This window comes from Orbicella faveolata, unplaced genomic scaffold (genome assembly GCF_042242905.1).
Source record: "Orbicella faveolata isolate gen_17 unplaced genomic scaffold, um_ofav_v1 contig_47, whole genome shotgun sequence".
Classification (NCBI taxonomy): domain Eukaryota; kingdom Metazoa; phylum Cnidaria; class Anthozoa; order Scleractinia; family Merulinidae; genus Orbicella; species Orbicella faveolata.
The window spans coordinates 19092685-19117063 of NW_028301577.1; the positions used below are offsets into that span (position 1 = coordinate 19092685).

Sequence of the window (24379 nt, forward strand, 5' to 3'; positions counted from 1 at the left end):
AGGGTCATCTAAACAAGCATCAGTTCAGTTTGGAATATTTTATTGGATCTGTTATTCTATTATCCAGGTGCATCTAAGTCTTTAAAGGTCACTATTTTCTTAGTTTTATTATGTTTGGACGGTCACTATTTGAAACCATGAAATTTTATTAGTATCTCTGAGGGTCATCACTTTGGGAGGTCGTTATTTTTGGAACTACATGTTATCTCAGTACTTGGCAGGAGGTTCTTATAATAGTTGCTTTACGCAACTACTATGTTGATGCAAAGGTGTAAAGTTTCCTATAATTGAAATTTTCCATGCATATTTGGCAGTGTATTTGGATGAGGCTAGCAGGGCAGGAAAAAACCCAGGTCTGATTGTGGTCTTACACTGCAAGCCTTCTATGAATTCAGAAGCCACGTAAATAAGATGGTAAACAACATGGAAGTACTAGTGAAACACTGACCTCCAAAGGAAACTTCAAGAAAAAAAATTAAAACACCCCATTGTTAAGACATTCCAAACGGCTCTTCTCAGAGCTTCCACAAAAACAAAAGTCTTGGTCTACATTCACTTTGGTTCGTTGCCTTGTTTTGTCGATGGAAAATTTGGAAAGGAAATAACATCCTTATCGTGGATTTCCATGATACACATTTAACCGACTTGTAGCCCATGGAAAACCCCAGGTAGCTTACAAGCCTTGAAACCTGAAAGAAAAGGCCAGAAAGGAAAGGAAAGGCAGCTGTCCCAACTGATTACCATGGGGTCTTCGGTGCGCAACGATACTTCAGTTCAGTAGCAGATACAAATGGTACACTAACACGGTACTACTTTAGGTAGCAACTCTTAGTAAGAAACCACTTGACGACCTACAGAGCCCTGGTTGGGCATCTAATAACACAGAGAGACATAAAAGGTAGGAACCTTTATTTAGGAGTTTTGGAAATCACGCCAACAGCATTATTTTGTAATGTTTTCTCTCAAGTGTTGTTGCCCGAATCATGAGCGTTTTACCCAAAAAATTATGTAATTTCCATAGCCAGGGGGGCTGCAGCCCCCAGTCACCCCCCACCCCCCCTTTCCAGCTCGTACACCTATGTACGCATTTGTCCTCTGATTTTCATATTGGCCGCCACATCAGCAAGTAAGGGAAAACTGAATTTGCTGGCCCACTGGGCAAGTGGATTTCAATTTTTTTTTCCTGCCCTTTTCTTACTTACTGCAACTCTCTATGGTCAGAGACAAGAGACTGATAAGAATTAAGCAATAGAGCACCTTTTCCATGTTTACATAGCCTCATCTAAACACAAGGAATGTTGGGAGTATATGAGACAGTTAGGCAAATCCACGACATAGTTAAGGGTTTGCATAACTTTCAAGAATAGCTCAAATACGTTTTCCGATTGGAGGAGAACATGTCACATGGCAAAATTCACCAACTCCCTAGGGCAAACAATACTCACTAACTCCCTAGGGAAACAACAACTTGAACTTTCGACTCGCATGTGATCAGGTCATGCTCCTTGAAACTGCGGCAAATTTGTGAGCCAGCTGGCGTCAAGCAAATGATTTCTGCGCAGTGTTTTTCTATTTTTAAGCTGGGAGGTAGAACAAAACACTTAATGACTGGCCCAGTGGGAAACAGTGAGTTTTGTTTCCCTATTAAGGGTCTCAGGGAAACAAAACTCACTGTTTCCCTTGCTTATTGTTTTTCTTTCCCGAGAAGCACAATTTTTGACTGGTTAATAGTGACTGTTTCTTTAAAGATTAGCCCTGGGGTGCATTCCATTATGCCAAAGATTTTGGTTGCAAGGTCCTTTTCAGTTCCTTCTGACTGGAATATTCAAGACCACCTCTGGAGGTGGAGGAATGTGGTTTATCGAGTCAAATCTGAGCCTGAGTCAATCAAACATAGTTGATCCAAACAGAACATGGTCAAATAGTTGTCAACTGTTTCAACCAAAGTACTCTTGAAATACTTCAAAGAAATCAAATGAAACTGGTTTTAGTTAAAACAGTTGGTTCCAGTAGCTCACAACCTGAGTTTATAATGTTGCATTTAAGGCTGGTTTTCACTAGCGACGGAGTTGTAGTCGGAGTCGTAATCAGAAGCACCAATTCTGCTTATAACTCTGACGCTTGTGATCCAGTGAAAACTGCATTGTCGGAGTCTCAAGCAGAAGCGGAAGAATAAACCTATCACAATGTTCAATTGCAAGCCTTGTGATTGGTTGGTTCTTCCACTTCTGCTTCGGACTCTGACAATCTAGTTTTCACTAGATCATAAGCGACAGTCATAAACGGAATCGGAAGAAATGGAAACGTTCTGATTCTTCCGTCTCCAATTTCATCAAGCTTATGACTCCGCTTACGACTGCGATTTTCGATTTTCACTAGGTCATAAGTGCTCTTACAACTCCGACTACGATTCTGACTATGACTCCGTCGCTAGTGAAAACCAGCCTTTATTGGTACACATAATAACTTAATTTACAATAAATAATATGAAATAGCTAAAAATGTTACAAGATCTCCCATGTTTTTATGACATTTGCTTTTTCTTCACTTGGCCATGCATTGTGGTGGGAACATAAATGCGAGTGCTTCCCTTTCAACCATAGTGAGCTCTGGATGCCAGAGATCCAACATAAGAACAACTCTTTCCCCATCCGTTCCCTTGTGCCACGCTTCGTGGAGGAAGGAATCATCAAACAACAAAAGCTCTCCCTCCTTCCATCTCCTTTCCTCTCCGTCCACGCACAAAACACATCCCTTGGGTACAAACAAAGGTAAGTGACACCTTATCCTACAGTTTGTTGGGCCATAGTGAGCCGTTATGTGCGTCCCAGCTTGAAGAATCGAGAACAAAACATTACCAAACGAGCATCCCTTCAGCAGGGGTACAACAGATTCGATTATATCCATAGTTTTTGGACATGTACTACAGTTGTTTTCAACTTTTTCTCCTTGATTAATCAGATGATAAACTGACCATTCCCCTTGGAGGGTTGAATTTTTAAACCACCCCTCACTTGCGCGAAATCGAATCTGTTGAAATTCTGATTTTATCGATTCAAAATTCGCTGACGAAAGTAAAGAACTTAGTTGTGCAGAGTAGTAATTATGCCAAGGTTTAGTGCCAAGACCATCAAGGTAAAATACTGTAGGTTTTTGGGCAGGTAATAGATCGGTCCCGTCCTCTTGTGTCCCGCAGTATTCAATTCCATTATACAACCGTTCAAGTCCGGCTCTATCTCCTCTTACACGTACAAATTCGTCCAACTTCTTCGACACGACTTCAGTTGATGCAGCCTCTTTTCTGTGAGAACATCGAAGGCACTCGGGAGATGAACAAAAATTCGTATCATCCGAGCCTGAGTGACGTCTATAGCCTTGATGACTGAACATTTTAGTCAACAACGTTACAATCAGCAATACCGCCAAAGCTACGAGACCCTTAAAAAAGAAATTATACACAAACGAATAGCTTTGTAAAAGAAAATTGTCCACGTCCGCCATGTTTGTTTTGGTGAGATCTAGTTCCAGTCCCTTCTCTGATCAAAATCAGCCAATGCGCAATTTGCATTTTAGGCTAGCGAATGTCGTAGTCTGTAGTGCGCCGAAATCTTATTGTATGAAGATGCGCGTAACAGAGTCAACGAGATCGTGTTTTAGGGGAGAACGCTGCAATTTGGGCAAGGTCGAATCCAGTGAAAGAGCGAATTCTACTCAGCTCTACTCAAGTGCACTTACTCAACGAGGGCGCGCGTATTTTGGATCGTTTATGACGTCACAAAGTAGACAGAAACTTTTCCAGTAAGTGACGGCTATTACTTTCATTATCTCCTATTAAGTCTTTGTAATAGGAGTTAGAAACACGTTCCAACTATGGAGTCATGTAATTCATCTTTTCTTCTGAACGATCTGCCAGATTCGATTATATTGCAAATATTTTGTAAATTCACCATGAAAGAACGTCTACTGCTGCGACGAGTGTGTTGGAAGTGGTGCCATCTTCTCGAGGATTACAGTCTTTGGAAGAGTATTGATCTCAGTGAAGACAGCTTTCTGTCCAGCAAAGTGAACAATACCATTCTGGAAAGATGGATTACTTCATGGGGTAAAACAATTCAGCACATTGACGTAAGTGATTGCAAATGGCTCACGGATGTAGTCATTAAAAAAGTTGCGCAAAATTGCGTAGATCTCCGTAGCCTGAGCATCGAAGGTTGTTTTCAAGTGTCAGACACAGGAATGAACGAGATAGCCAGGAACTGCACTCGTTTAAAAAGCCTGAACGTTTTCCTCAGCGGGGTTTCGGAGGAGGGATTTGAACGACTTCTACAGCAGTGCCGCGACTTAGATACTCTTAAATTGGGGAGCCGAGGGAATTGCCACCGTATGATAGTTTCTGTGTGTGGTAATGTGAAGGATTTGAAAGTAATTTCAATCCACGATGTTATTCCATTTGATGAGAGTGAACCAGTGGTAGATGATCTCTCCTTGTGGAAACTATGCACGAGCTTCCCTGGGCTGACCGCCATTGATCTGACGTGGTGTTGCTTTATAACCGACGATGCCCTTTTTGCACTTCCTTTCTGCTGTCCTGGCCTCACCTCCTTCACTGTTCGGGAATGTCATCAGATTTCAGATCGCGGCATTCGTGCAGTCTTCCAAATTTGCCATGTAAACTTGTCGACGGTTCATCTAGAGCGCCTTTACAACGTTACAGACGTTTTGACTCTCGTACCCGAAGATCTTAATCAATTTCCCAGCCTCTCTTACCTAAAAGTAATTGACACATCCATCTCCGACATCGGCATTGCGAAGATTGCCGAGAAGAGTCCGAACTTGGAAACCCTTATCGTCGGAGAACATTGCTTCAATCCCTACAACGTTCACGGAGGATTCATCCCTTCTATTGTAGAAACTTGTCAGAAATTGAAGCGGTTTAAATTGTATTCAGGGAGAATGAAAGACAGCTACTTGACTGCTATCGGTGAAAATTTATCTTTTATAACTGATCTTTACCTTGGTGATTGCCGCGACTGTACTTCAAAAGGCCTGGACACGATTATAACGCGCTGCCGCTGGTTACAGATATTACATATTCAAAACTGTGCCCACGTGACCAGTGATACGTTGGTTATTATTTCGGAGAATCTCAGGAACCTCAGAGAATTGGAAATTCTCAATTGTAGACGTATCACTACCTTAGACGTGTTAGAGCTAAAGAGAAAATTACCAATGTGTGACGTCAGGTATTAACCCTACTCCCAGCTGGCGATTTATTCGGAGGATACATTCTTCTAAGAAGACTCTTGTGCTCATCATAAGTTGCGATAGGAGAATCTACTCTTCTATCAAGGCAACTTCAAGGTAATCTCAAAGTCACGCAGATCAGCTTAGGTCGAATATTGCGACTTCCTCATGCGGAGAGATTCTATATGCTAATCAGGAAACCTCTGTGGCGCTTTACAGTTCTTACGTTCCCATGACAACTGCGTTCAAAAGGTGCCAGAAATACCAAATACAAAATGCAATGCTTGTATTGAACGTGGAGTTGAGAAGAAGAATTGGCGACACTTACCTGGTCTCAAAAGTCTAACTAAACGAAAGAAAACTTCCACCACCGCCTCTAAGATTTCCAGTACACCTTTCTTTCGTCTCTTAACCTAGATATGCACGAGGGAAGAGTTCGATTTCTATAAATTGTACTGAATTTGTCCTCGTTTTTTGTAATAAAGAAGAGATATGTTTGGTAATATTTCGAAAAACTAAGCCCTTGTTTAATACGAAAATGTTTGTGTCAACACAGCCAAACCCGAAAGTTCTCTCTCCCTTCCTTGTCGCTGTTTCCTCCGAAAAGCCTACTGCTCAGGTCATACGTTTAACAAGATGAAATAAGGCTCATGTTTTGGGTCACAAATTGAGCGTTAGGTTGAAGACGCAGATCACCATTTAACTTTTACTCATCTTTGGAGGCACGGTGACCTCGTGGTTAGTGTGATCGTCTTCGGTCGAGCGGTCTGGGTTCAAGCCCTGGCCGCGGACATTGTGTTGTGTTCTTGTGCAAGACACTTTACTCTCACAATGCGTCTCTCAACCCAGGTGTATAAATGGGTATCGGCGAACTTAATGGCAGGGGGTAACCCTGCGATGGACTAGTATCCCATCCAGGGGGGAGTATAAATACTCCTTATCGCTTCATGCTACAAAACCCGGGATAAGCTTAGGCCTGATGGGCCACTTGGCTTGGCTCGTATGCAGACTTTTACCATCTTTGTTTCGCAAATAATTAATTACTTGAACTAAGCTAATTTCTTGATCTGCAACCAATTAGTCCTGACCTGTTAATGCAATTCAGGGATCTAATCAGGGATTCCAGACTGAACGTTCTCAGTTTAATAAGTAAGTCAGATATAGAAGCTAACTACATAAAACAGGACCAAGAAACACACGCTGAAGGCGCAACCGCTTACTGGAGCCCAGGCTACGTCCACAGTGGTGGTACTTAGGTTCTCTGGGACAAAATAGGAAGACCGCCTTGAGGATGTGGTTGAAAGACAAATTGAACACTGGACTGGTAATTCGCGGCTCCTGTGAAATGTAGTCAATCTTCTAGCCGGAGTAATTAAAGAATACACCCTGCAAGGGACAATCTCCGAGCTAATTTTAATCACAAATTTGGAGCTGGAAGGGAAGAGTATTTCGGAATCATTTTTTTGACATGTTGTCGATCCAGATATTTGTCCTACCTGTGAGTCCTTGTTTTATTATCGTTTAACAGGTAGCATTTGTCATGCAGGTGAATGAAAACAGGCTAAATGCCATGTAATCACGCTCTGAGATGCTTCAAAAATAAAAGCTAACCAGTGTCGGGAAAATGAAACTATACCACGTGACAATCGACGTAACCTGCCACATTTTACGGTCGCGCATCAAACGAAGTTTTACACTGATCTTGACATCCGCGCCTTGGCTTTTTCAACTTTGTTTCAATCGCTCGAATTTATAACCGCTTCAGTTCAATACCCATTTTAATAGTATGGTGGTTTACTCATCATAATTTTGTTAGCTTTGAAGGTTGCCAGACTCCATTGAAATTTCATTTAAAAGGGATGAACCATTAACTGTTTGAGGGGAGGGTGGCAATATTTTCTGAGCATTTTTCTTGCGTTGTTCGCTTTACACATTTTGTTTATCTTTTGCGTATTTTTTTGCGGGGGGGTTTATTTGCACAACTCCCCTCCCCCCCTCAGTATAATAGTCCGGTTTAGGTTTCCTAACACTTAGCTCCGAAAAAATCGTAGAAAAAAACCCGAAACTTAAATTTCCTAGGACAAAACATAGTTTTGCGGTGGAGTTACCGCGAATGACGGGCGAAGAAGGATGAAGATTATTTATTTCTCCACAAAGCGTTATTCATTAGGCGTGCGCTTGTTTCCTAAAATAAAAGCAAGCCTTTACTTAACCTCCCAATAAGCTTTCTCAACTAGTATTACAAAATTATTAAATTTCCTTATAGCTTTGAATATATATAGGAACATTAAAATTTTGGAATACAAAAGCAAAAACCGACACAACGTAGGATGATTTTTTGACGGTGTACTATATTTCGGCTGGCCAAACCAGCCTTCTTCAGGTACCTGAAGAAGGCTGGTTTGGCCAGCCGAAATATAACACACCGTCAAAAAATCATCCTACGTTGTGTCGCTTTTTGCTTTTATATCCTTCATTTTATATGTAAAGCCGATTAGATCACTATTGATCCAACGTATACCAGCAGGATCATCGTTCCGGTTGCTTGCTTTAACATTTTATTAAAATTTTGATTTTCAAATAATATTAAAAAAATTCGTAACCTACTCAGATTTCAGATATTATAGATTGCTATTACAAAGCAGTCGATGTCAAATCAACCTTGTCTGTTTACAGAATAATCACAAGAAACTAAAAGTGCTAGACTGAAATTGTCTCACCATGCAAGACTTAGAGGTCAATATTTTCAGACATTAAGACTGACAAATGTTCAAAGCGTAGAAAAATAAATATCTGGTCTTTTCATTCGTTTGTACCCCAGCAGCGCGTAACCACCGTTGACAAACGTTCGTCTTTGCTACGCTGCTGACGTCATCACCTTAGACTGAAACTTGGTATTACTTATACTCAAGTTCTGTAGAAAGAAAAGATCTTTCTAATGATACCCAGATCAGAGTGATTAGGTTAATTGAGCCTGAAATACGCACAAAAATGCTTGGAAATTTGAGTGAAGAACCGAAGGTAAATTTCCATTAACTATACTTGACTATTTCATGGTAAGAATTCCCCATCTCGATAATGCTTTCTCCGAAATTCTTGAACCAGAAGTATGCCCAGTAGAAGGTCAATAATGCGGAAAAATGCTAAGAAAAAGAGGAAAAAATGGCAAAAGAAGAAAACCCTCGTAAGCCTAAAGAAGTATAGGGTCCCTTACTCGCCCAAAACTCTTAAAAATTTGATTTGTTCCTATGCCCGAGTGAAATGTCACAAATCGCTAACGCTATGCTAGTAGTAGAAAAGCCATCCTTTCATGTTGTAAATGCCGTTTTCAGTAGTTTGGAGCTAATTTAGGCTACAAGTTGCCAGAAAGCGTTTCGATGGATTAAGAACACCAGCCACCGTGGCGCTAGCTTCTGTAGGACAGTACCACGACAAAGTCACACCCGAGCCTCCATGTCCACAGTTGTGCAGAACAGAAGGATACACTGGATCCCACTCCAGCCGAACGTTTCCTTTACGAGCGGGCCGCAGTCCCACCAACACTTCCTCTACGTCCTTGTCTCCATAGTGACGGAGGGGAGGATAGAACTCCTTGACTTTCTCGAACATTCTTCTGATTAGTGGATAATCGAGCGTGAGATTTCTGTCCCATTGGTTGGGTTGTACCATGCCACCCAGCCACAGTTTGTCGTCACCTCTTGGTAAGATGAAGATGAAGCTTTGTCCTTCTGATTTGGACTCGTCAATGTCTTCTATCAGAGAGATGCACATGGAGTGGTTGAGCTTAGGCATCAAACTTCCATCATTCTTCACCTTAAGAATCACACCTGCTAAAAGAAGTGATGAAAACATGAACAAAAACCAGTTACGACTCGACTGTAGGGCAAGCCACCATGTATAACGCATGATAGACTCGTTTGTGAGTAAATAAACCAAGGAGTTATTTACCTCTCAGAGGGTAGACATCTTCATCTCCTGCCAGTTCTCTGGCGCTGAGCCCAGAGCAGTTTAAGATCAGCTGAGCTTTGAATTTCTTTTTCAAGTCTTCTGCCTGATCTCTCAACAGTCCGTGAATTTCATCGTGAACAAAGCGACAGCCCTTGTCACGACACTGTTTGTAAAGCCACTGCATGTAGGTGACTGTGTCAACCATGGGAGCCATGTGTTGGTAGGCGTCCACTACACCCGTGTCTGTGTTCACGGCTGAAGGAAAGATAAATATAAAATAAATATGTTAGAAAAACAATTTAATTTACCGACTAAAAAATCGTGGTTTGCATGCAAGGAATCCATATTCAAGGGAAAAGGGAACTATTAAAATTGTTTTAAATATACAAACTGAAAAGTCTTGTTAAACTCACCAGTTTCTTCAATAAGTTTGGCGTCATGGCGGAATCCTGGCAAGTAACAGCTCTTCCATCTTTTCCAATTGTGTAGGAAGATCATTGATTTGAGAGAGAAACTGATTTTATTAATATTTGAGTTGTTTGTTTGAGCAGAAAGTAGTCTGTCCTCCAATAGATCATAGGTAAGAACAAATCAAAATGCGACAAACTTGAACCTTGTCTTCCGCGGCGAACATTCCAATGATAGGGAAAAGTTAATGCACTTTAATTTGTCCCGTAATCTGATATTTGTTAATTATTCGCTGAAAACAAAACTTGAAAATGTCCGTTACCTTCCTAATTTCTAAAAAGCATTTTGGTACCTTCGTCAATAATCTGCAGATCAATTCGGCACAATTTACTTAAGTTCCGAGCTGAGTTGAGTTTTAAGATATTTAATATTCAGATACCTTGGTGAAGCGTGAATAAGATGGAAATCCCGTCTCATTAATTTGCACAGGCATTGTAGTCTTCTTTCTTCTTTCGTCTTTCTCAAGATGTTTCTACAATTGCTCTCTTACTGCTGCTTAGTTCACAACTGATCTGGAACCTTTTCATCCCTGAATATATACAATGGGCGACTAAAACTGTTACGTGACCCTCACAACAGAAAAATATTTTATGAATCCCTACGTGTAGCCCTCTGTCAATAAAGTATTGGATCGGTACCAGAATGCTGATGCTCTATGTATTCAGGTGAAATGAAAAAAAAAATGTCTTCAACGAATGTTCTTCTTTTAATGACTGTAGTGTACACCTTTTAAAAATAAAGACACATTTTTTAAAAGAAATTTTATTTCTTGTCGTTAATTGCTAATACATCTGACGAAGTTCGTTAATGAGGACCATAGGCAACCATGCGCACTTTAATGCTTCTCTTCCTGTTTTACAAAGAACGTTTATTTTTATTTTGGTGTTTATATGTTTATAGGTTAGCCTTTACTTTCAGTGCTGAATTCCCTGAGTTAATTATCGGATTTAATTCATTGACCAATTTCAAGTCGAATAAAACCGACTGAAGGGTTAAAAAAATTCACAGTCCAACGTTAAATCTTCAAGTTTCAATTCAAAAAAACAAAACAAAACAAAACAAAACAAAAATCTTAAACGTGCGTGTTTGCAAATGTTTTTACTGTTGCGTTTTTGCCAGTTCCATGGCAACAGCAGTTTTCTGTTTCACCTAGGAATTTCAGGGTTTACATGCGAGACAAAAAAGCGTGACCTCGTGTTTCAGCTCCTCTTTTTTAGACCATTTGAACATCATATATTCTAGGAGTAGGTTACAGTTTTAGGGATAGTTTACAATCGTAAATGTTTGTATTTTTGCCAATTCCATGGCAACTGCAGTTTTCATTTTCAGTTAGGAATTTCCGAGTTCAATATGCAAGACATAAGTAGCCTGAAGCATTACAAAAACCGCTTTTTTAGAACATATATAAACATCATTTTTATTTTTAAGCCATGACGTAAGTCAATTTTACTGAAAGGCAAGTGAATATCATCCACAATTCTGCTAAAAAATATTTATCTTCTTGCGAAGCTTTGTCTTAATAAATTTAGGCGTTCTTTAGCTTGATGTAAATACAGTACGTCTGTAAAAATAGTCGCAATTCATAACAGACTGTCTGATCCGAGTCCGCATTTATTACGAGATACAGAGTAAAGTGGCCGTAATAAAGAGGTGGGCCGTCTTAACGGGGTGGTCGTAAAGCGGGGTCTCACTGTAACTAAATCCCTAGTGATATCCCCTTCCAAAGTGTTTGGTTGTTTTCGTTTCCTTAATTAAGGGTAGCCAAATCGACCGAAAGATAAAAAGGAAAAGCAAACTTGCAAAGAAGAAAGGCATTCGTGGGAGGAAAGGACAAGCAATGTCAAAATGTGAGGGATGCCCAAATCCTTAGTGATACCTAGTGATATCAGTTGATATGGTAATTGTTACGTGTTCCCTGCCCGGGGGGAGGAGGGATACTCCCTTATACGGACTATATAGGTATGAGAAGTCCCAAAGGGTATGGTTTTTCATCCGTTTTGGTCATAAATAGGCTATGTGAAGTTTATATGAAATAATTCATATATGAACTGCGGTTGTAGATGAAAGTGAAGAATGATCATCGCAGTTAATTTTCCAATTTAAGCAATTGGAGAGAAGAAGCCTGAAAAAAATCAGGGCTTCAACGGGATTCGAACCCGTGACCTCCGCGATACCGGTGCGATGCTCTACCAACTGAGCTATGAAGCCGCACATTGGGAGCGAATCCCGTTGAAGCCCTGATTTTTTTCAGGCTTCTTCTTTCCAATTGCTTAAATTGGAAAATTAACTGCGATGATCATTCTTCACTTTCAAATAGGCTATCTTTGGTCATTTTGGTAATAAATACGGAATGGTTTTTGCACTGTCAAGTCTTGAATTGGGCATGTAGAAGAAGCTCCTTTTTCATCATTATCGATAAGAACATCAGCAAAAGCTCACCACAAATTTATGTTTAGGTAGCTGTGCCAGCCGGAACGGTCATAAATAGGATATCGAATTTTTAATGGAGAACGTTCGAAACCAGAATTCCGATTTGCAAACCAGCCTTATGAAGTAAGGGAGAAAGAAATAATTAGTATTCCTATTCCCTAGTAATACTGGTATTCTCATCTAATATGGCTATCAGGGGATATCAATATCACTTGGGATTTAGATATGCAAATTGTTTTACTCTACCTTACCTTTTTAACATTTTTTTCCTTTCCTCGTTGAATACTGTCGTCTTTGTATCTTCGCCTTCCCATTTTATCTATTGGGGGATTTGGCTACCCTTAATTAAAGGAACGACATTATCGTTTGGTTGTCAAACAACCAAACACTTTGGAAGTGGATACCCAGATCACTAGGGATTTGGGTAACCCCTACTTTTTCCCATTTCTAGTCCTTTCCTTCCTTGCTTTTCGTATTTGCAAGTTTGCTTTCCCTCTTAGGTTAGTCACTGCTGGGTTTTGTCTGGTATCGGGAAAACTTCTGCTCAGTCAAAAACAAATCAGATCTTATTTGAACCTGGACGGGGTGCGGGTGGCGTTTTTAGACCCGGAGCTTCTATTAGAGGGTTATAACGCCTGGGAGACAGGTCTGTTTCTACTGAAGTTATAGTTTTGTCATTTAGATCCATAGAAACCAGTAATTTCCTCGCTAACATTAAGTTGCATAATGAATATTTGGCAACACTTTATAAAATAGATTTAACCAGGCTGTCACGCGACCCGTCTCACAGTCTGATGAATGTCCACTTATTCTCTATTTTCCAATTGCCCATGATGCACTCTGTTTGCCCCCCAAATTTTGCATAAACTATTGTTGTGAAATACTCTTGGGAGGTCTGCACATTCCCTGGAGCATTTTACAACAATAGTTTATGCAAAATTTGGGGGCAAACAGAGTGCATTATGGGCAATTGGAAAATAGAGAATAGCGAAAACCGTTACACAGTCTCCACGGCTGAAATAATTTTCGCATGTTTAATCAATTATAAACCGTAACGAACATTGAAACTAAGTTTTCCATGTTTTTTATGCTTCTACAAAAAATTGTTTCCTACAATAAAAGCAAGCTTCAACTTAAACTCAAATAAATTTTATTAAATATTCATATATTAATATATTATATTTACAAAATTGTTAATTTTCTTTATAGATACAAATAAATAAAGACAATGAAATCTCCATTGTGAAATAATGTTTACAAATCGATTCATAACCAACTCACATCGCAGATGTTAGAAGGTCAATGTTACAAAGCATTCGACATAAAATCAACTTTGTTTCTTTACAAAATAATTGGAAGCCCATTGATCGAGACTAAAAGAAATTTGCTCCACTGAACGAGACTTGTAGGTCAATATTTTCAGGAATTAAGCCTGACGAATGTTCAAAGCTTAGAAAGATAAATCTGTGGTCTTTTAAGAACACGATCCACCATGGCGCTAGCCTCTATAGCACAGCCCCACGAGAAAGTCACACCCGAGCCTCCATGTCCGTAGTTGTGCAGAACAGAAGGACACACTGGATCCCACTCCAGCCGAACGTTGCCTTTACGAGCAGGCCGCAGTCCCACCAACACTTCCTCTACGTCCTTGTCTCCATAGTTACGAAGGGGAGGGTAGAACTCCTTGACTTTCTCGAACATTCTTCTGATTGGTGGATAATCGAGCGTGAGATTTCTGTCCCATTGGTTGGGTTGTACCATGCCACCCAGCCACAGTTTGTCGTCACCTCTTGGTAAGATGAAGACGAAGCTTTGTCCTTCTGATTTGGACTCGTCAATGTCTTCTATCAGAGAGATGCACATGGAGTGGTTGAGCTTAGGCATCAAACTTCCATCATTCTTCACCTTAAGAATCACACCTGTTACAAGAAGTAATGAAAACATGAACAAAAACCAGTTACGACTCGACTTTAGGGCACCATGTATAACGCATAATAGACTTGTTTGTGAGTAAATGAACCAAGGAGTTATTTACCTCTCAGAGGGTAGACATCTTCATCTCCTGCCAGTTCTCTGGCGCTGAGCCCAGAGCAGTTTAAGATCAGCTGAGCTTTGTATTTCCTTTTCAAGTCTTCTGCCTGATCTCTCAACAGTCCGTGAATTTCATCGTGTACAAAGCGACAGCCCTTGTCACGACACTGTTTGTAAAGCCACTGCATGTAGGTGACTGTGTCAACCATGGGAGCCATGTGTTGGTAGGCGTCCACTACACCCGTGTCTGTGTTTACAGCTGAGGAAAAGAGAAGATTGAAATAAATATGTTAATAACAAACCATCGACATCAGCAAAAAAACCTGTTAGTTGAAACAAAAACTAAGGAAAACAAGTTCAACGAAAAAGAGATGAGCAACTCTTGAAATTGTTTCAAATATTCAAAGGAAAAATCTTGTCAAACTTACCAGTTTCTTCAATGAGTTTGGCGTCATGGCGGAATCCTGGCAAGTGACATAGTTCGTCCATCTTTTCCAACTGTGTAGGAAGATCATTGACCTGAGAGAGAAGCAGTAATATTATAAATATTTCCGTTCAGTGTTTTAATTAAGCATGAACGTCATCACCCGTTTAGAATCCGTGACGACAGAATGCACTGCGCTGATTCAAGTTAAAATGGGTCTTGTTAAATCGATATTTACCTTTTCCTTGAAGTAGAAGACAGATTGTCTCAGGTAGGCTCCAGTTTCCTTTGGATTCATGGCCAACTCCATGAACTTGCCATAGCTGTCCATGCACCAAACCTTGGACCTCTCCAGTGACTTCTCGTCTGTGTGTCGTCCACACACTGCCGGAGGCCATTCCCACAGAGCGCCGGCGATCTCGGAGGTGATGCGCTTACCAGAGGCGACTGGTGAAGCGTACTCTTTTGCTACAACAGTGACTTTGTACCTGAGAAAAGGAGAGTTAAAAATGATGAATTCTTTGACCTGCAAGTCTCTTCTATGCGTTTTATTTGCTCTGTACTCGGGGCTTTGCTTTTTCTTTTTAGTTTTATTGACTTTGCACCCTGTATTTTCCTGGCTGTGACTGCTTCTAGATCACGTTGTTCTTTGCAAAACCGCTCAGTAGAATGCGGCTAAGCAAGTTCTTGTTCAGTTTCACCTTCTCTGGAAATTTCCCTTCGTTCCGGGAACTTCCAGGAAAACATTAGTGGCGAATTTTTCTACTAGTAAGCAAACTCGCTGGTGTTCAGTATCAATATAAACTAGCTATAGATATGTTTTCGATAGCTTTGGATTTAGCGGAAAATCAACTCACCCTTTATTTAACAACTGTAGAGCACTGGTCGTTCCAACCACTCCGCCGCCTATAATCAGCACACGAGGAGCTTTCTGAGGGCTCTAAAACAAGGAAAAACAACGTATCACAGAAAAACCTAATTTATTCTGCTTGAAATTGTTATAAATTTCCTTTCAATAATCAACGTCAGAAGGAAATAATTTTCTTCTTTTTCTTCACCTTTAATTTATTAAAGCTAAGAAGATACGGCTTGGCTGAGTTGATAAACTACATGAAAAAATGTACCGGCGTGGTTTCACACTCGGTTCAGACATGGTATTAATAAACAATTGGGTATTTTACAAAGCGGGGTGTTAATTTAAATATACCGTAGCCGGGGGTGTGAAAAAAAATTGAGATCTCTTCTCTGAAATTGTTCTTAGCTCTATCATTTTTCATGTAAAAAATTCTCACCTTGACTCTTTTGGAGTTGTCCATGGTTGTTGTAAACTGCAAAGCCATGTTTTCTGAGTCTTCTCGATTCCTTCTCAGGATGATCTCTTGATTCTGTCTTCTCGAGTCTTCGAGGTGATTTGTTCTACTTTGGCAATACACTCCGTATTTTATAGCAGTGCTGTACGGGTAGGTATTCAAAATTCGGAAGTTAAACAATAAAATTCGTTCTCAAAATGTGACGTCAATCTATAAGTTACTCCTTGCGTCTGAATGCATGACGAAGCACCTTTGCACACGTTGTCACAACACAGATGTCACGTTCTCAAAAAGCTAATATTGTTAGGCATTTGTCCTCAGGTTGCTGGGTGAGAAAACGTAAATACATGTATTGTCTCTATTTTAAGTAAGTCTTATATAATCCCTTTTCAAAGGACCTTTTCAATGACAGACCATAAATAGCTATTGTAGGCACACATGCATGAAACATTTTTTCTGTTAAAAAGGTTTTGACAATGGTCGCTATTATAACAAAATTGCTTAATATTTGCTGCATACGTGATTTAGAATTGATGGAGCATTTTATCCTTGGTCACCGTGGCCAAGATAACGCTGCAAAGGCGTGACGTTTTCTGACGTCACACTCCATGACGGGGCCGTAACCTTGTAACCTTGTCACGTATTATTTTTTGGCCAACGAATTTACAGTCTACACCAGGAGTTCGATAACGAAGAAAAAAGTATAAAAATGGCCAGTTTACAAGATACACTCCTTTTTGAGTACCTCGTGCAGCCTTGAAATTTCCACCAAAAAAGTGTGTTCACGTCTTACGTGTAATATTTGTGTTTGATTGACGATACGTGTCCAGGGGTTTCCTGTCTTCCTTCTAACATTTTTTAAATTTCTCTACCATATACCCGAACAGTTAATATGGAAGAAAGAACCAACGTATAAATTATTTGCAGCTGACTTACCAGCTAGCATAAGTTTCTACGGGATTTGATCTTTTGTTTTGGCTATTATTGATCCCTAAGCCCTACTCATAATTAACATTTTATGTACCTGGTGTGAGAACAGGTTTGACGTCACGCCAAAACAGTGACAGTCATGTTGCGAGGTAAAGAGCGCTTGCTTAGGAAATATGACATAGCATTTTGATGTTTTGTTTGGTTTTGTCTCGGAGACGTCGCATTCAAACTCATACAATACGTGTGTAACCGAGGACCCACCGGTTTAAATTGGAGTGTTTCTGATGTCCTGTTTGATTTACTCAGCTCTTGTGTGGATGGCGTGGAACGACAGGGGAGCCTGAGGAATTTAAAGCAATTAAGGGTTCCGTTTTACATTTTTTAATATCCTTAATACAAGTTTTTAAAAGTGATCTCACGGATGAAAAAAATTAGCAAAACAATCCGACGTGATGGATGTCTACTAAAGGAGATACGATTGAGTTGTAGATCGTAATAGTCATTTGACAATTTCAACCATTCTTAATGAAACTTGTTTTCAGAAAAAGATAAACCGTAACAGTGAGCCGTGTATGGAGAACATACAGGCCTTACTTGGCGTAGAGAAGTTACCTAGTAATTTAACCCGGCACCAACCTTGTAGTAATGTACACACGGTTAACCTCTTACAAGCCAATAAGTTGTAGGAAGTACTGAAATTAGTTTTTTTTCCCTGACACAAGGAGGTTATTGTAATGTCGCGTGAGTCAATCTTTGAAATAAATTACGTACAGGTTTAAAGTGGCGACGTAATTTTCAAAATCGTGGACGAACTGCTTTTTCCTATTTTGGTTTTCAACGACTTATTTTTTACCATCTGCTGTATATGGTCACGATCGATACTTGCCCTTAGAATATCAATAAAGTAGTTGTTTAATACACCTTTACACAACAAATTATCTGAAAATATTCTTAAAGGAAATAGTTGTATTTAAAAAACGTCATGGCATTGTAAAGAATTCAACTCAGTCAACTTGTGTCGGTTTCTAGCGAGGATTTCTGTGGTGTACTTTTGAAATGAGAAACTGGTGAAGCGATCTGAGAAGGTAGCTGTACAAGCGGTTTTCAAGATATAGACAAGTCAAGTTGAAATCATGTTAGAAGGTCTTGCCTCATCGACCTCTCATACTTATCAAAATCCGGAAACGCTTAAGTACAGTGCCATTACAATCACGTACGTTCGAGAACTTTATATTTCTTTTTCTCTTTTTCATTTCACTGAAAATGTTCGAAAATCCAAAATGTCACGAGTTCAAGTTTCACCCGGAAGAGACCTTACAAGAAGCTCTGACCTTATAAAAGTGCAAAGCTACTGCAAACTTGCCTCCCGATGAATGACTGTCACGCTTGATCACTTTATATGGCGTGAGATCAAACTATACGCTGTGTCGACACAGAATGATAATTTCGGTATTAAAGCTGAGATCATTCCTGAGAAACTCTTTTTGTCTTGTGTAACACCAGGACTTAATTTCTATTTTGACTTTCGTAAATAACGTGAGCCCGGTAAATCGGCGACTGAACAACACCCGGGGTGGGGCAGTACTCTGGGGACATGCCGCTGAACAGGGTCATGCCTCATCGACCTCTCGTACTTGTCAAATCCCGGAAACGCTTAATTACAGCCGTTGCCATGGTGCTGAAATAAATTGACGCGTTACGTAATCTTACAGCATCGTACTAACATTACAATCACGTACGTTCGAGAACTTTATATTTCTTTTTCTCTTTTTCATTTCACTGAAAATGTTCGAAAATCCAAAATGTCACGAGTTCAAGTTTCGCCCGGAAGAGACCTTACAAGAAGCTCTGACCTTATAAAAGTGCAAAGCCACTACAAACTTGCCTCCCGATGAATGACTGTCACGCTTGATCACTTTATATGGCGTGAGATCAAACTTTACGCTGTGTCGACACAGAATGATAATTTCGGCATTAAAGCTGAGATCATTCCTGAGAAACTCTTTTTGTCTTGTGTAATACCAGGACTTAATTTCTATTTTGACTTTCGTAAATAACGTGAGCCCGGTAAATCGGCGACTGAACAACACCCGGGCGTGGGGCAGTATTCTGGGGACATACCGTTGAACAGGGTCATGCCTCATCGACCTCTCATACTTATCGAAACCCGGAAACGCTTAAGTACAGCCGTTGCTATGGAGCAGAAATAAATTGACGCGTTACGTAATCTTACAGCATCGTACTAACATTACAATCACGTACGTTCGAGAACTTTATATTTTCTTTTTCTCTCTTTCATTTCACTGAGAATGTTCGAAAGTCCAAAATGTCGCGAGTTCAAGTTTCACCCGGAAGAGACCTTACAAGAAGTTCTGACCTTATAAAAGTGCAAAGCTACTGCAAACTTGCCTCCCGATGAATGACTGTCACGCTTGATCACTTTATATGGCGTGCGATCAAACTTTACGCTGTGTCGACACAGAATGATAATTTCGGCGTTAAAGCTGAGATCATTCCTGAGAAACTCTTTTTGTCTTGTGTAACACCAGGACTTAATTTCTATTTTGACTTTCGTAAATAACGTGACGCCGGTACATCGGCGACTGAACAACACCCGGGGGTGAGGGAGTACTCTGGGGACATGCCGCTGAACAGGGTCATGCCTCATCGACCTCTCGTACTTATCAAAACCCGGAAACGCTTAAGTACAGCCGTTGCTATGGAGCTGAAATAAATTGACGCGTTACGTAATCTTACAGCATCATACTAACATTACAGTCACGTACGTTCGAGACTTTATATTTCATTTTCTCTTTTTAATTTCACTGAAAATGTTCGAAAATCCAAAACGTCACGAGTTCAAGCTTCACCTAAAACAAACCTTACAAGAAGCTCTGACCTCACCATAGTGCAAAGCCACTGTAACCTGGAAACTTCCCTCCCGATGAATGACTGTCACGCTTGACTTTGTATGGCGTGACGTCAAACTTACCGTTGTGTCAGCACAAAATGATAATTTCGGCATTAAAGCTGAGATCATTCCTGAGAAACTCTTTTTGTCTCGTGTAACACCAGGACTTAATTTCTATTTTGATTTTCGTAAATAACGTGACGCCGGTAAATCGGCGACTGAACAACACTCGGGTGGTGGGAAGAGTACTCCCTTATTTGGGCTATATGGGGACATGCCGCTGAGCAGGATATGGTTTTTTTCGCCTGGTTGTCCTGAACAGGGTTTACAATTTTACTCGCCTCTGTCCTAAACAGGGTCAGAAGGCCTAGGTCTAGTTACTTTGTGTTTCTTTGACCTACACAAGGTAGGGTTTTTAGAGTATTTTTGTCCTAAGTAGGGTCAGGATTTCAAACCCTCAGCGCACCTCTATAGCCAGGCATGGGTCAAGTACACAACAGTTCAGGATGCGTTTACTCTGTAATGACATGCCCTTACGGTTTATCGATGTAATTACTAATTTCCTGATTCAATCAGTGACGATGTTGGATGAATTCGCAGGAGCCGCTTATTGAGGGAAAGTTCAAATGATGTATAGGGCTTAAACTTGACGAAAAGTTAAGTTTAAATTGAGGAATTTAAACTTGACGCCAGGCACAGTTGGAGGATGACCAATGGAGACATGAGTCAAGAATGCAGAAAAAAATTTGTTTATGATCCTCGAGTGCTGTCTACATATGCTACTGTGAACGATCATTCACTAAAATTAAGCAAACGTTCAATAAAACTCCATTTTTTAAATTAGATATTCACCAATTTCAAATACGCAATAATTGCAAGCTTTAACTCAGACACTCCAATAAATTTTATTAAATATTCACTTATTAAAAGATATTTTATATTTACAACATTATTAATCAATTTTCTTTATATATACAAATAAATAATAAAAAAAGGCAATAAAATATCTTTTGTCAAATAACATTTACAAATCAATTCGTAACCTACCCACATTGCGGATGTTAGACGATCAATGTTACAAAGCATTTGATATCCAATCAACCTTGTTTCTTTACAAAATAATTGGAAGCCCATTGATCGAGACTAAAAGAAATTTGCTTCAGTGAGGGAGACTTTTTCAGGAATTAAGCCTGGCAAATGTTCAAAGCTTAGAAAGATAAATCTGTGGCCTTTTAAGAACACGATCCACCATGGCGCTAGCTTCTATAGCACAGCCCCACGAGAAAGTCACGCCCGAGCCTCCATGTCCATAGTTGTGCAGAACAGAAGGACACACTGGATCCCACTCCAACCGAACGTTGCCTTTACGAGCGGGCCGCAGTCCCACCAACACTTCCTCTACGTCCTTGTCTCCATAGTGACGGAGGGGAGGATAGAACTCCTTGACTTTCTCGAACATTCTTCTGATTGGTGGATAATCGAGCGTGAGATTTCTGTCCCATTGGTTGGGTTGTACCATGCCACCCAGCCACAGTTTGTCGTCACCTCTTGGTAAGATGAAGACGAAGCTTTGTCCTTCTGATTTGGACTCGTCAATGTCTTCTATCAGGGAGATGCACATGGAGTGGTTGAGCTTAGGCATCAAACTTCCATCATTCTTGACCTTAAGAATCACACCTGTTATAAGAAATACAACAGCGTGATTAGGACACCGTTACATTTTAAAACTTAAGCCACCATATGTAACGCAAAATAGAATGTTTGCTTGGTCATCAGTTGTTAAATAAATAAACGAGTTATTTACCTCTCAGAGGGTAGACATCTTCATCTCCTGCCAGTTCTTTGGCGCTGAGTCCAGAGCAATTGAAGATCAGCTGTGCTTTGTATTTCCTTTTCAAGTCCTCTGCCTGATCTCTCAACAGTCCGCGAATTTCATCGTGTACAAAGCGACAGCCCTTGTCACGACACTGTTTGTAAAGCCACTGCATGTAGGTGACTGTGTCAACCATGGGAGCCATGTGTTGATATGCGTCCACTACACCCGTGTCTGTGTTTACAGCTGAAGAGAAGAGAAGAGTGAAATAAATATGTTAATAACAAACAATCGACATCAACAAAAAAACCTGTTAGTTGAAACAAAAACTAAGGAAAACAAGTTCAACGAAAAAGAGATGAGCAACTATTGAAATTGTTTGAAATATTCAAAGGAAACATTTTGTCAAACTTACCAGTTTCTTCAATGAGTTTGGCGTCATGGCGGAATCCTGGCAAGTGGCATAGTTCGTCCATCTTTTCCAACTGTGTAGGAAGATCATTGACCTGAGAGAGAAGCAGTAATATTATAAATATTTCCGTTCAGTGTTTTAATTAAGCATGAACGTCATCACCCGTTTAGAATCCGTGACGACAGAATGCACTGCGCTGATTCAAGTTAAAATGGGTCTTGTTAAATCGATATTTACCTTTTCCTTGAAGTAGAAGACAGATTGTCTCAGGTAGGCTCCAGTTTCCTTTGGATTCATGGCCAACTCCATGAACTTGCCATAGCTGTCCATGCACCAAACCTTGGACCTCTCCAGTGACTTCTCGTCTGTGTGTCGTCCACACACTGCTGGAGGCCATTCCCACAGGGCGCCGGCGATCTCGGAGGTGATGCGTTTACCAGAGGCGACTGGTGAAGCGTACTCTTTTGCTACAACAGTGACTTTGTACCTGAGAAAAGGAGAGTTAAAATTGATGAATTCTTTGACCTGCGAGTCTCTTCTATGCGTTTTATTTGCTTTGTACTCGGGGCTTTGCTTTTTCTTTTTAGTTTTATTGACTTTGCACCCTGTATTTTCTTGGCAGTGACTGCTTCTAGATCACGTTGTTCTTTGCAAAACCGCTCAGTAGAATGCGGCTAAGCAAGTTCTTGTTTTTCACCTTCTCTGGAAATTTCCCTTCGTTCTGGGAACTTCCAGGAAAACATTAGTGGCCACTTTTCTATATATTAGTAAGCAAAATCGCTGGTGTTCAGTATCAAGATAAACTAGCTATAGATATGTTTTTGATAGCTTTGGATTTAGCGGAAAATCAACTCACCCTTTATTTAACAACTGTAGAGCACTGGTCATTCCAACCACTCCACCGCCTATAATCAGCACACGAGGAGCTTTCTGAGGGCTCTAAAACAAGGAAAAACAACGTATCACAGAAAAACCTAATTTATTCTGCTTGAAATTTTTATAAATTTCCTTTCAATAATCAACGTCAGAAGGAAATAATTTTCTTCTTTTTCTTCACCTTTAATTTATTAAAGCTAAGAAGATACGGCTTGGCTGAGTTGATAAACTACATGAAAAAATGTACCGGCGTGGTTTCACACTCGGTTCAGACATGGTATTAATAAACAGTTGGGTATTTTACAAAGCGGGGTATTAATTTAAATATACCGTAGCCGGGGGTGTGAAAAAAAATTGAGATCTCTTCTCTGAAATTGTTCTTAGCTCTATCATTTTTCATGTAAAAAATTCTCACCTTGACTCTTTTGGAGTTGTCCATGGTTGTTGTAAACTGCAAAGCCATGTTTTCTGAGTCTTCTCGATTCCTTCTCAGGATGATCTCTTGATTCTGTCTTCTCGAGTCTTCGAGGTGATTTGTTCTACTTTGGCAATACACTCCGTATTTTATAGCAATGCTGTACGGGTAGGTATCAAAATTCGGAAGTTAAACAATAAAATTCGTTCTCAAAATGTGACGTCAATCTATAGATTACTCCTTGCGTCTGAATGCATGACGAAGCACCTTTGCACACGTTGTCACAACACACATGTCACGTTCTCAAAAAGCTAATATTGTTAGGCATTTGTCCTCAGGTTGCTGGGTGAGAAAACGTAAATACATGTATTGTCTCTATTTTAAGTAAGTCTTATATAATCCCTTTTCAAAGGACCTTTCCAATGACAGACCATACATAGCTAGGCATGCATGCATGAAACATTTTTTCTGTTAAAAAGGTTTTGACAATGGTCGCTATTATAACAAAATTGCTTAATATTTGCTGCATACGTGATTTAGAATTGACGGAGCATTTTATCCTTGGTCACCGTGGCCAAGATAACGCTGCAAAGGCGTGACGTTTTCTGACGTCACACTCCATGATGGGGCCGTAACCTTGTAACCTTGTCACGTATTATTTTTTGGCCAACGAATTTACAGCTACACCAGGAGTTCGATAACGAAGAAAAAAGTATAAAAATGGCCAGTTTACAAGATACACTCCTTTTTGAGTACCTCGTGCAGCCTTGAAATTTCCACCAAAAAAGTGTGTTCACGTCTTACGTGTAATATTTGTGTTTGATTGACGATACGTGTCCAGGGGTTTCCTGTCTCCCTTCTAACATTTTTTAAATTTCTCTACCATATACCCGCACAGTTAATATGGAAGAAAGAACCAAGGTATAAGTTATTTGCAGCTGACTTACCAGCCAACATATGTTTCTACGGGATTTGATCTTTTGTTTTGGCTATTATTGATCCCTAAGCCCTACTCCTAATTAACATTTTATGTACCTGGTGTGAGAACAGATTTGACGTCACGCCAAAACAGTGACAGTCATGTCGCGAGGTAAAGAGCGCTTGCTTAGGAAATATGACATAGCATTTTGTTGTTTTGTTTGGTTTTGGTTCTAAGAGGTCGCATTC

At 40.1% G+C, this 24379-nt stretch overlaps 5 protein-coding genes across 5 annotated transcripts; 1 reads left to right on the forward strand and 4 right to left on the reverse strand.

Annotated features, from left to right (window-relative positions):
- Positions 1-23: 23 nt before the first annotated feature.
- Positions 24-3508, reverse strand: LOC110040768 (aspartate beta-hydroxylase domain-containing protein 2-like). Its single transcript, XM_089279739.1, has one exon. It carries the CDS (start codon positions 3499-3501, stop codon positions 2545-2547), a length of 957 nt encoding a protein of 318 aa, XP_089135865.1. The 5' UTR covers positions 3502-3508; the 3' UTR covers positions 24-2544.
- Positions 3445-6295, forward strand: LOC110040767 (F-box and leucine-rich repeat protein 13-like). The gene has a single exon (XM_020746035.2). The coding sequence runs from the start codon at positions 3871-3873 to the stop codon at positions 5248-5250; it is 1380 nt and encodes a 459-aa protein (XP_020601694.1). The 5' UTR covers positions 3445-3870; the 3' UTR covers positions 5251-6295.
- Positions 6296-8586: 2291 nt separating this feature from the next.
- On the reverse strand, positions 8587-9690 carry LOC149097474 (D-amino-acid oxidase-like). The gene is made up of 3 exons (XM_089280402.1): positions 9606-9690; positions 9193-9447; positions 8587-9071 (listed from the first exon to the last, which is right to left on the reverse strand). Exons 1-3 carry the CDS (start codon positions 9688-9690, stop codon positions 8587-8589), a joined length of 825 nt encoding a protein of 274 aa, XP_089136528.1.
- Positions 9691-13223: 3533 nt separating this feature from the next.
- Positions 13224-15985, reverse strand: LOC110040787 (uncharacterized). The gene is made up of 6 exons (XM_089280553.1): positions 15838-15985; positions 15403-15485; positions 14784-15033; positions 14550-14640; positions 14126-14380; positions 13224-14009 (listed from the first exon to the last, which is right to left on the reverse strand). Exons 1-6 carry the CDS (start codon positions 15883-15885, stop codon positions 13534-13536), a joined length of 1203 nt encoding a protein of 400 aa, XP_089136679.1. The 5' UTR covers positions 15886-15985; the 3' UTR covers positions 13224-13533.
- Positions 15986-20582: 4597 nt separating this feature from the next.
- On the reverse strand, positions 20583-23371 carry LOC149097475 (uncharacterized). The gene is made up of 6 exons (XM_089280436.1): positions 23213-23371; positions 22778-22860; positions 22159-22408; positions 21925-22015; positions 21501-21755; positions 20583-21373 (listed from the first exon to the last, which is right to left on the reverse strand). The coding sequence occupies exons 1-6, from the start codon at positions 23258-23260 to the stop codon at positions 20898-20900; spliced, it is 1203 nt and encodes a 400-aa protein (XP_089136562.1). The 5' UTR covers positions 23261-23371; the 3' UTR covers positions 20583-20897.
- Positions 23372-24379: the final 1008 nt, after the last annotated feature.